General features: G+C 39.2%; 1 protein-coding gene across 2 annotated transcripts; it reads left to right on the top strand.

Annotated features, from left to right (window-relative positions):
• The first annotated feature begins 2,171 nt into the window (after positions 1-2,171).
• Positions 2,172-7,959, top strand: LOC309341777 (tubulin alpha-3 chain). Of its 2 annotated transcripts, none has more exons than XM_081861596.1 (5): positions 2,172-2,332; positions 3,245-3,467; positions 3,710-3,858; positions 4,985-5,665; positions 7,579-7,959. In XM_081861596.1, the coding sequence occupies exons 1-5, from the start codon at positions 2,330-2,332 to the stop codon at positions 7,873-7,875; spliced, it is 1,353 nt and encodes a 450-aa protein (XP_081717722.1). In that variant the 5' UTR covers positions 2,172-2,329; the 3' UTR covers positions 7,876-7,959. The 2 variants fall into 2 exon arrangements, with proteins under 2 accessions (XP_081717722.1, XP_081717723.1); XM_081861597.1 differs by lacking the exon at positions 2,172-2,332 and adding an exon at positions 2,584-2,710.
• Positions 7,960-11,688: the final 3,729 nt, after the last annotated feature.

The following is an 11,688-nucleotide window of genomic DNA, read 5'->3' on the forward strand; positions in this document are numbered from 1 at the left end:
TATAAAAAAGCATTAAGCTAATTATTCTACCCAATTGTTATTGAGAGGGAGCATAGCTCAGCGATAGAGCATATGCTTTATATGCAGAAGGTGCCAGGTTCAATCCTTCACCTCTCCAGTGGATTAGGTAGCAGGTGAACAGACAATACTGGACTAAAGGAATAATCAGGCCCGATAGACAGCAGCATTGTATGCTCCTATTGGTAAATAATTAAGAAGCCTTTTTCTGGCTTAAAATGCTCTAACCGATGAGTGCAAACACTATGGAATAAATGGCAAACAGTTGACACTTATATTAAAACAAAACTTTATTAAAGTTATGAAATAACAGCCATAATTTAAATTATTATTTGCTGCTTGTATTTAGGGTTTAGCTCTTTTACCAAATACTCTCTTCCCTTTCCCTGACACTGGAATCCTGCCCACTGCAAATTTTCTGGTAATAGCCTAAGCCAAGGGCTGGTTATGCAACTGATTTGCAGTATTCAACCAACATATACCTGTTGAGATTGACTGTTCGTATTAAACTTTATTGAATCTAGGCAAACTGCATAAGGCAACCAAGGCAGTTTCTGTACCAAAGCCAGGCCGAAACCATGATAGAAATGGATCTAGAAAATCAGTCTTCTCCCAGAGTCAGTGGATCCCGTCAGTGACCACCCACTCATAATAGTATTTTACTTAGAATAAAATCCAGTTTGATTTGAAAACTGCCTCCAATTCAATTAATCTGTGTTAAGCAGAACGTAACAGCTAGCACATAAAGGCATTCTTGCAATTCAGTGATTCTTGAAGATTTTTGAAGATTTGAAGAGAATATTAAACTACAGCCCTTCTACTCTTTTTGTAACCCTCATTACAAATGCTGAAAACTTATTTACCTTTACTTTCTTAAACCATTCTTTAAATGATATGCAGCTTTTCTAAATGTGGGTTCTGCTTCCTCCTTGTGGCAAGTACAGAAACTGTTTAAGACAGCTAAGAAACACAGGATTTCAAATGACAGATACATTTCCCACATGATTGCACTGTTGGGTGGTTTTCTTTCTGAATAATGTTGCTCATTAGCTAAAACATATACATTTCATTGTGCATTTTGGAAGCTTCTGTATTAATTTTAAATGAGAATGGTGATATTTTACAATACAATTGTACTGCGGTACATTATGTTTTTGGGATAGTGGTCATTTTGTAGTGGGGAGTGAACTTAGCTTTCTATCCCTCCTAGAGGCGGATTGATAAAATGGTTGCTCCCAGGAGACAGCTCAAGGAGAGGAGGCCTGATAGACCTAGTCTTTTGTTGGTTTTTCTGTATACTTGTTTTTTTGCTGTTTTCTAAGTGGTTCATTTCTAAGTTTCTCACTTGCTTTGAGCCATATTTATGTGAAAAGCAATATACTGTAATCATATGTACATGTTCACTGCTTTGTTCAGTTGAATTTACTCCCTAGTAAGTGCATAAAGGGACATGGGTGACGCTGTGGTCTAAACCACAGAGCCTAGGGCTTGCAGATCGGAAGGTCAGCGCTTCAAATTCCCGTGATGGGGTGAGTTCCTGTTCCTCAGTCCCTGCTGCTGCCCACCTAGCAGTTCAAAAGCACATCAAAATGCAAGTAGATAAATAGGTACCGCTCCGGCAGGAAAGTAAACGGCATTTCCGTGCGCTGCTCTGGTTCACCAGAAGCAGCTTAGTTATGCTGGCCTATGAAGCGAGATGAGCGCCGCAACCCCAGTCGTCCACAACTGGACCTAACGACCAGGGGTACCTTTACCTTTTTAAGTGCATGTAAGGCTGCAGCCTTCAAAGATACAGTTATAAAGGGCAGTTGGTTAATTCAAAGTTTGGAGGGGGTAAATGTGTTTTCAATGCGCTTCACAATCCACAATCATGGGCTGCTTCACACATTTCAATTATGTGTGAAAAGCATGCAGTTTTCACACTTGACAGTGAGTGGCAAAAGTGCACCCCCCCCCATATTGTAGAAGGGTGCTTTTGTTGACAAGGTGGTTCCGACCATCCATTTAGCTACCCACCCCTCCTCCCAGGAGCGAAAATGTTTCCCGCCTAAATTGTCACGCTCCCCTTCGCACCACAACCACCCCCATCATATCAGGCCACAACCACCCCGAGTTGGAGAAGGACCCGTTCAACCAATCAGCGTGCAAAAGCGGAGCGGCCTCCGCCAATAGGGCACCAGTAGGGCGTCCGAAAGGGGCGCGAGAGAGGCCGTTGCCCCCAACGGCTGAACAATCGACGTTAGTCTCAGACGGGACAGGGCGCAGAACGCTCCACCGGTGTCCTTGAAACTCGTCATCTCCGCGAGGCGCCATGGTAGGGAGCGGGGGTTTCTGTGGTGGGGCTTTGGGAGGGAGGGACTGCATGGCGGGTGTTGAACCCCTTCGGCTGAGGGCGTTCTGACGGGGGCCGTGAGCTCGGGGTAAGAGGGTGGTAAGCAGGGCCCTATGGCGAGCTCACGGGGGGACGGAAACCCGAGGTCTCCCGCATCGTGCGCTGCGAAGGCCGGCCGACTCGTGGCGCGCGAGCACGAGGGAACGAGCGGCGGTTCCGGCAGCCAATGGAGAGCGGCCGCGTGACCCCCGAAAGGCGCGAATCTTGCCGAGGGAGTCGGTTGGCTTCGCACCGTTGGCGGTCTTTCCTCAGGGCCGAGAGCGCGAGGGCTGACCGTCGCTTCGCCTCAGATTCGCCATGGTGGGGAGCGGTGGAATATTGTGGTTTTGCTTTATTAAAGGGTGGCATGGAGGAGGAGGCGTGAAAGCGGTCGCTTTCCTTTGAATCAGGCCCACAGTGGGATAAGTCGGTGTTGAAATGTAAAACAGGTTATCCTGGCATGTAATCGTGGAGAAGGGCGAAAGGGGACCGTGGTCGGGAGGGAATGCACTGTAATTATTAACCATTTGGGAAGTGCGTAATGGCCACATTATGGCAAAATGCTGTGAAAGGTGAAAGGTAATGAGTGCATAAGTAAAACCTAATTGGATCACATGGGAGGTAAGAGAAATACGTTCCTCTTTGAAAGTGTTAGTTAAACAGGCCTCGGATATTCCATTAAATAGATTATCTAGGCTGAGATAGTGGTGTGTTTGAAAAGAGAGCCACTTTAAAAAAATAGTCTTTGGTATCTGTGATGGTACAATTTTTTTAAAAAAATTCTCGAGTCATTTACAAAAGAGCAAACTAATTTTCACTCTTCTATGTGTCTTTGTTTTGATGTTTTTTTAACAGCGTGAGTGTATATCTATCCATGTTGGACAGGCTGGTGTTCAGATTGGTAATGCTTGCTGGGAGCTGTATTGTCTGGAACATGGAATCCAACCTGATGGTCAGATGCCAAGTGACAAGACCATAGGAGGTGGTGATGATTCTTTCAACACTTTTTTTAGCGAAACTGGAGCTGGCAAGCATGTGCCTAGAGCTGTCTTTGTGGACCTTGAGCCAACTGTGGTTGGTAGGTATATTTCTTCTTTCCAATGTATGAAATTGCTAGTGTTAAATAGACTTTATTGCAGTTTTGAGCAGTATATTAGAGTTATTATAGATTAATATAAACTTTAGCAATACAAATTTTACAGAATAGTTTTGTGGCAAGCTATCTGTTTTTACCATTTCATGCATAATGTTTTAAGGCTAAATGCATCAGGCAAAGGTGAAATAGGAATGGTTTACAAGATTCTTTATAATTTTTTATAGATGAAGTGCGTACAGGCACTTATAGACAGTTATTTCATCCTGAGCAACTTATTACTGGAAAAGAAGATGCTGCCAACAATTATGCCCGAGGCCACTATACCATAGGAAAAGAGATTGTTGATTTAGTGCTGGATCGCATTCGCAAACTGGTAAGTTTTAGTAGAAAACTAAGAACAGACACCAGCCTATTTCGCTACCTTTCAAACTAGTCAGAAAAAAATATTCTATTATGAAAATAGGAGAGTACATTTAAATGGAAAGTATCAGTAACAGGCCATAAATCCAAAGGCCACACACAACCAAATTGCTAATCACACCCTCCTTACCACCTCCCATCTTTATACAAACTTAACTTAAAAGTAAAGACCCATCAATCTTGAATCAACTTGACGACTGCACAGACAGCTATAGAACTACTGTAAGTGAGTAGGTTTTTGTAACACATACACTTGTACAGAGAGCAGTAAAATATCAACACATGAGTATTGCATAGGGATCTTCTATGTTCACAGGATTTTGGTATGTACAGACTTCCCATGTTATTCTGGTTTAGGTCCTTAATCTTAAAGGTCTGATTTTATTGTGTCAGAATAGAGTTTAAAGGTGATTGAAATTGATTTAGTAGACTTAACAAAGACAGGAAAATTGGTTCTTTATTGCACATTAAAAAGTATTCCCAAAGCCATGCACTGTAACTGACCACATAAATAATTAGAAGTCATTTTTGTGTCTTAGATTGGGTGGGGGGGCATACACCAGTAACAAGCTAATTTTATCCAAGGCAACTATTTATGTTATCTGAAATAGATAAATAAATTCTCTTTTGTTCACACATAACATTTTTTAATGTTTTTCTAGAAGTCTTTGATTTCAAGTAAAATGTACTAAATATTTCATTTTACTACTTATTAAATTCAGTGCATTGTATCCAACATTAAACATATTTGTAGACCCACTGAAATTAATGGGCTTGATTAATTTAAGTTGACTTATTAGTTCTACACTAAATAGAACTTACTAGTGTAGAATGCAATACTGAACTACTGCTTAGCTTTATCAAACATCAAAACAGCATATTTCATGAAATAATCAGACAACATTAAATAAGTCTAGGATCATTAGATTTTAAGACTTTTTAAGAAAAATGGAAGGAAATTTTTAATTAGCCAAATATTTTAAATGCACACAGTGAAAACAAGCAATTTCTAGGAATGATTTGTACATTAAGTACACACTTAGAATACTAATATTTTGCTTGCTGTCTTGTTCTTCTAGGCTGATTTGTGCACAGGTCTTCAGGGTTTCCTTATTTTTCATAGTTTCGGAGGAGGCACTGGCTCTGGATTTGCATCTTTACTCATGGAAAGACTGTCAGTTGATTATGGCAAAAAGTCCAAATTGGAGTTTGCTATTTACCCAGCTCCACAGGTATCTACTGCTGTAGTAGAGCCTTATAATTCTATCCTTACTACACACACAACATTGGAGCATTCTGACTGTGCCTTCATGGTAGACAATGAAGCTATTTATGATATATGTCGACGCAATCTTGACATTGAACGTCCCACTTACACCAACCTAAATCGTCTCATTGGCCAAATCGTTTCATCTATCACGGCTTCACTCCGTTTTGATGGTGCTCTGAATGTAGATCTGACAGAATTTCAGACAAATCTTGTCCCATACCCACGAATCCATTTTCCTTTGGCAACATACGCACCTGTCATCTCAGCTGAAAAGGCATACCATGAGCAGTTGTCTGTCGCTGAAATTACTAATGCATGTTTTGAGCCAGCCAACCAGATGGTAAAGTGTGACCCTCGCCATGGCAAATATATGGCCTGCTGCATGTTATACAGAGGTGATGTTGTCCCAAAAGATGTCAATGCAGCTATTGCAACTATCAAGACAAAGCGTACCATTCAGTTTGTGGATTGGTGTCCAACTGGATTCAAGGTATTTTTAAGCATTTTAAGTGAATTTACAGAACCTTTCAGCCATTTCTTTATAGGTGGTTTTCATGGTGCACAAGCTGTCCATAGTTCATTTTTAATCTGTTGTAAATTAACAACTAATAGGTAGTTGTTTTCACATTTGCCATTTTAACAGTGCAGTCGTAATTTTGAAATTAGTTCATAGAAAATGCTGCACTAATCAAATACGGTTTTAAAAGTTTATTGAAGATGCAGGCCTCAGTCTAAAATGACAGGGTACATTTGTTCATTTATGAGGCCCCTTTCATTCTTTCAGAGCAGATCCTTGTCACATAGTTGTATTGAATTCCAAAGATTTCCAGATACTTTTTAGAGGCAGGCCCATGTGCCGTGCTTCGTAATCCAAATGGAAGAGTATGCAGTATTCAGTGCACTTAAAAAACACTACGTATGATATGCAAGTGCATTTTAGATATCCCAGCAATATTAAATTCATGTAAATTACATTTCTTATTTGTCATCACTAAGGTACAAGATATCTAGTAGTTTGGAAAGTACATGGCCGTACCACTTTTTTACTAATTTGTGGCAGTTAGCATTTCCTATCATCATTAAGCTCTCAAAGTAGAATATTAAAGGGTGAGATTTTTCCTTTAAAAATCTTCTAGCTAAGGACTATTATTATTGTTTCTATTTTTTATTTTCCCTTTTACTCAGAGCACTATACAGTGGTACTTCGGGTTACATACGCTTCAGCTTACATACTCCACTAACCCAGAAATAGTACCTCGGGTTAAGAACTTTGCTTCAGGATGAGAACCGAAATCGCGTGGCAGTAGCAGTGGGAGGCCCCATTAGCTAAAATGGTACCTCAGGTTAAGAACAGACCTCCAGAATAAATTAAGTTCTTAACCCGAGGTACCACTGTATATAGTGGCATCGCATTTTATTCTCACAGCCTTATAAAGTAGTGTAGGCAGAGAGATTGTGGCTACCCTGAAAATAAGCTTCATAGCATAGTTTGGGATTTGAGTACAAGTCTCCTTGATTAAAGAACAACTGTTTGCTACACCACATCAACTAACCTATTAAAAGTAAAATAAAAAAGTATGTAACAGAAATCACCCCTTAACCAGATTGCTCATATAGAAATGGGCTGCAGATTTTTACTTTGCGGAACAAAGACATTTGGGCAAGGAAGGAGGTCCAGTTTTCTCCATTCCCTCAAATAGGTGACCAGATGGAACAGCGCCCGTCACTGCTTTTACTGATTTTCAGAATTGGAATAATGTAGGTTTTAAGAAGTAGGGTTTGCCTATCGTTTTTAAAGTATTTGTTTAGCATTGACGGGGGGGACTTAACTAGATAGAGAGACTTTTAAATAGTTTGCCCTTTCCTGGTAGATTTTGTGATCTTTGTGTATGCCAAAGAATGTGATCCTAAGATATTAATAAGTTAACCATATATTTAACAGTATTGTTACTATTATTATTTGAATTTATATACCGCCCTATACCCAGAGGGCTTTCTTGGCTGAAATATAACTTAATGATGACTGCATTCTGAATGTTAATCCTGTGTAGTTTTATTGTTTTATTGATACACACAACTCCCAGGTCAAAAGTATAGTCTGCTCACAGTGGGATCCTCATGATTGCCCACAAACCCATTTGTCCTTCCCTCCCTATGGTGTAGAAGCAGGACATAGTGGAGAATAGATACATACATTTTTTATATTCTCACCTACCTGATTGTCTTGTTCAAGTTGCTTAATATTCAGTTCACCTTTAATTTTCTTTCTGTAATGTCCTTGCCTGCTGTAATGGGAATGAAGGAAGAAGCAAAACTCATAAGCCTGGCAATGATTCCCTTGAATGTGGGTGGTGGAGCATTGTGCTGTAGGGAAACATAATTAAACTTTCATTTTTCTTCTAGGTGGGCATTAACTACCAGCCTCCAACTGTTGTGCCAGGAGGGGATCTGGCCAAGGTGCAACGTGCTGTGTGTATGTTAAGTAATACAACTGCCATTGCGGAAGCTTGGGCTCGTCTTGACCATAAATTTGACCTGATGTATGCTAAGCGAGCCTTTGTGCATTGGTATGTTGGAGAAGGTATGGAGGAAGGAGAATTTTCTGAAGCTCGTGAAGATCTAGCTGCTCTTGAGAAAGATTATGAAGAAGTGGGTGTTGATTCTGTGGAAGCTGAGGCTGAAGAAGGAGAAGAATATTAGAAAAAAAGTAATGTCAGATGATTATTTGAAAATATTTTCATACTTCAGTTCACTTGTTCTGTTTCAAATAAACATTTAAGCGTTCTAGCAGTTTGGTTTAATCATTTAAAATAGCTTTAAAATCTTTCTTAGAATAGTTATAAATATATTCTGAGAAAAGTATAAAATAAAGTTTCTGTCAGAAATGCTATATACTGCCTCCTATATTTGAAGATCTACTCCTCCTTCCCCCTTGCACTCCTTTTGCAACAATCTTGAAACCTGAAAAATTTATATTGAAAAGAATCATACTAATACGTTACAGGATCCTAAATCTTAGCAGACATGTCTTTATAATGAAAATCACATGGGGATATCATTGTGCACATTGAGCTTTGTGTTAAATAAAGAAACGAATGAATATATGTACAGCTTCTGTTATTTCTTTTTTTAAAAGTTTCTGTTTCCTATTCTATGGTTTAATAGAACCTGATAATGGTGTTATGTTCACCCTTATACAGGACATTTCCAGAATCAGCTGGAAAGAATACCTCATGAAAGTATCCTTACAGATGAGGTAGAAAAACTATGTAATCTGTCCATGTAAATTTTAAAATAAAGACAAATTGCAAGCAATACATTGAGAAAGGGAATATAAACCCATCTTTTCAGGCAGTCAAGAGTCCTTTACAAAGGTTTGGAGTCATACCAAAGAATAGTATTTGTGTCTTAAGAAACTGGATCATAGCATGAAGTAGCTTCCAGTTCATGTGCAATGCCATTCTGTATTAGAAGCAAAATTCACTGTGTTTTACTCTGAGGCAAGTACATACTACAACCTTAAGCAGCAATAGCATACAGTCATTAACTTTTTTGTTACTCAGTCATTAAACATGAATGCCTCTTAAAGCTCCTGATTCTAGATCACTTTTGTCTGCTATGCAAAACCTGCAACCGAAACATTTTGACTGGTTGCAGGGGTAATTGTGATAAGTAATAATGGCAGCCTGTGTGTTTGTCTTTATTGTTGGGAATCCAAAGACTTTTATTAAGATTCATTATAATAGAAAATGCTGTTAAAATTTGAAGAAGAAGAAGAAGAGTTTGGATTTGATATCCCGCCTTTCACTCCCTTTAAGGAGTCTCAAAGCGGCTAACATTCTCCTTTCCCTTCCTCCCCCACAACAAACACTCTGTGAGGTGAGTGGGGCTGAGAGACTTCACAGAAGTGTGACTGGCCCAAGGTCACCCAGCAGCTGCATGTGGAAGAGCGGAGACGCGAACCCGGTTCCCCAGATTAGGAGACTACCGCTCTTAACCACTACACCACACTGAAGAATGGGTGCTATTTTATATTTGCACGTTCATTCAAAATTGCAATGCTCTCAATGTTAAGTTTACAGTTTTACTTGGGTTGCATTTTTTACAACATTTGAATACTTTTCTAGCCCCCAGTTAGTATGAATAGACCTTCTTGTATTTATCCCTTGTCCTGTAAAAATGAGCTTTAATGTTTGCAATTATTTGAACAATGGGTAGGAATGAATGAGCCTGCGGTCACGGAATACTTCACGGCCTTGAATCAGAAAACAGATTTAGGGTTGGATGCAATGCCGTATGAGGTGTGGGTATATGATACAGGATGGCCAAAGGTTTATGGAATGCATATGCCAGCACCTTATTTCTGTATACATTAGCTATTATTGCTGAGATAGTGTCAGGGTGAGTGGGTAATTTTCTGTTGGATTGAGAAATAGCCTCTCCCATTCTCAGGGCTAGGAAGGTCTCAGCAGCCATCTGGGATCTTGGAAGACATTGAAGGAGGGCCCTTCTATTTCAGCAGCTGAATTCTAGAGATTTTGGTCACTTGGGCCCTGGAATGATCCGGGGGGAGGGGTACTAACCTTCAATGGAGCTGTTAAGGTCATACATCCTATTTTGCAGACAAACTTCCAGATTTTGGGCTATTCAGCCCACATAAGCTTAATTAGATAATAATGACTTGATTCCTTGTATCAATAAGAGTGCAGCATCAGAACAACTGCAAGAGCTTAACGTTTCTATGAGTACTATGTGGCAAAGGTATTGTGAAGAGCCCAGTTCGAGTTTTCAAAGGTATGTTGTCAAATGGGAGTGGTCTAATTTCAAAGTATTAACTTGCCTCCTTTTAGCCATAAAGCAAATAAATTGGAAACGTGGAGTGGAGGAAAAATGCTAATAAAAAGGATATACAGTGGTACCTCGGGATGCAAACGGGATCCGTGTACTCATTGTTCCAAAAGAGACAGCAGTTGAAAAGTTAATATCGGTATGTTAGAAGAGGAAAATGAATAAAGTAGAAGAAATGATAGTCAACCAGCATAATGGGAATTGATTTCAGCATAATTATGGGAAAGGCCAATTGAACTTAATTGTTAAGGAAATTTTAGGTCTACAAAAGAGAGAAGCAATTCCAACACTAAAGCCAAGTTAACCTGTACATAACCATTGCTTTCTCATTTCTTGATCATTCTGATTATGAATGAGCTGCCTCTGCAAACGAAAATTCTATCCCGTATTTGCTCTGTGAAAGCTCATTTTAATCAAATGATGAAAGTGGTTTTCTGAGGTTACCTGCAGATAAGGTATATGGCTAATAAAGCAATTGAAAACCAGGAGATGACTGAGTATGTATATCAGCTATTGAGAATATCTTGAAAGTATCCACATGAACACAAACAGCTTAAATAAATTTCGTATATAATGAGTTTTAATTAAAGGCAGTGTCCCTAGTATTTAGTAGAAGCAACTACTGTGTTGAGCAGAAAATCCTGACCACTAGTAAGATAGGACTAACAGGATTTTCACAAACTACAAGTTGACACTATACATCTTGATGGGTCTAGTAAAAAGAACTTATAGGTGATCAGGAAGAAATAATATCACTGGTGCTGTTTTTGCTATAGGCCTATGCACAGCCTGTTTGTCCATAAATTCATATTTTAAAATTTATTAAGTGACATACATTAAGATGTTAAATTCTTACTATTTTCAATTCTGACATTGCCTTATGATGAATATTCAATCCACATATGTACTGGATGATTCTGTCATAGTCTGCCCTCTTGTACTATACAGCGTGGGGAAAACAGCAGATGACTCATAACGTGCAAGTTTCCTGGAACTGAAGGTCATGTTTTATAAATGACTTTAATGATTGCTCAAAGTAAATTAGAAACTTTCTTACTCGGAAGTAAAACTCACACCTATATTTTGATTTCATCTTCAACAAAACTGTTGTAGAATGAGCAGACTAGTCTGTCATTTGCACCAAATACACTGACATCTCATTCTGTAAATGTGGCAGTAAGCTGGGGAAGGTTATAAAAACATGGTCGTGCATATCATTCACTTTTTCTTAATATCAAATGTAGCCCTTCTTTGGGAGCTCTAAAATAGTTATCCCAGTTGTGGGCTGGTTTTCAAAAGAAGTATGCAAACAATTCACTATAGATCTAGCCCTATTCATTCCGTAGGGTGCCATGAATCAGTTTTGAACCACCTCCAGTAGTGATTGTTAACCTGCAAGTGTAAAAGAGTAGCACCCTATATATACTGCATGCTTTCTTCGTTTCCAGCAGTTCGTTAGCTAATTATTTACAACAATAGGTTAAGTGGTAATGTTTCAGTTCAGTGCAATATAAAAATCAATGTCAAAGCCTGGGTTATGCTACAGTATATGCTACAGTACGGTGTCTCGAGTGGTTTCAAATAAATATAATCCTATTCCCTAATCATGGCCAAATTGAGAAGCTTGTCATGCAGGTTGCTAAATAAAGCCAGTTATGACTTATA

Source organism: Podarcis erhardii (assembly GCF_964252035.2).
Source record: "Podarcis erhardii genome assembly, chromosome: 5".
NCBI classification, from domain to species: domain Eukaryota; kingdom Metazoa; phylum Chordata; class Lepidosauria; order Squamata; family Lacertidae; genus Podarcis; species Podarcis erhardii.

What these genes read in the sequence shown, in the direction of transcription:
- LOC309341777 (XM_081861596.1), top strand. An exon ending in TGGATCGCATTCGCAAACTG is followed by an intron (nt 3,859 to 4,984) that starts GTAAGTTTTAGT and finishes TTGTTCTTCTAG; the next exon opens with GCTGATTTGTGCACAGGTCT. An exon ending in GGTGTCCAACTGGATTCAAG is followed by an intron (nt 5,666 to 7,578) that starts GTATTTTTAAGC and finishes TTTTTCTTCTAG; the next exon opens with GTGGGCATTAACTACCAGCC.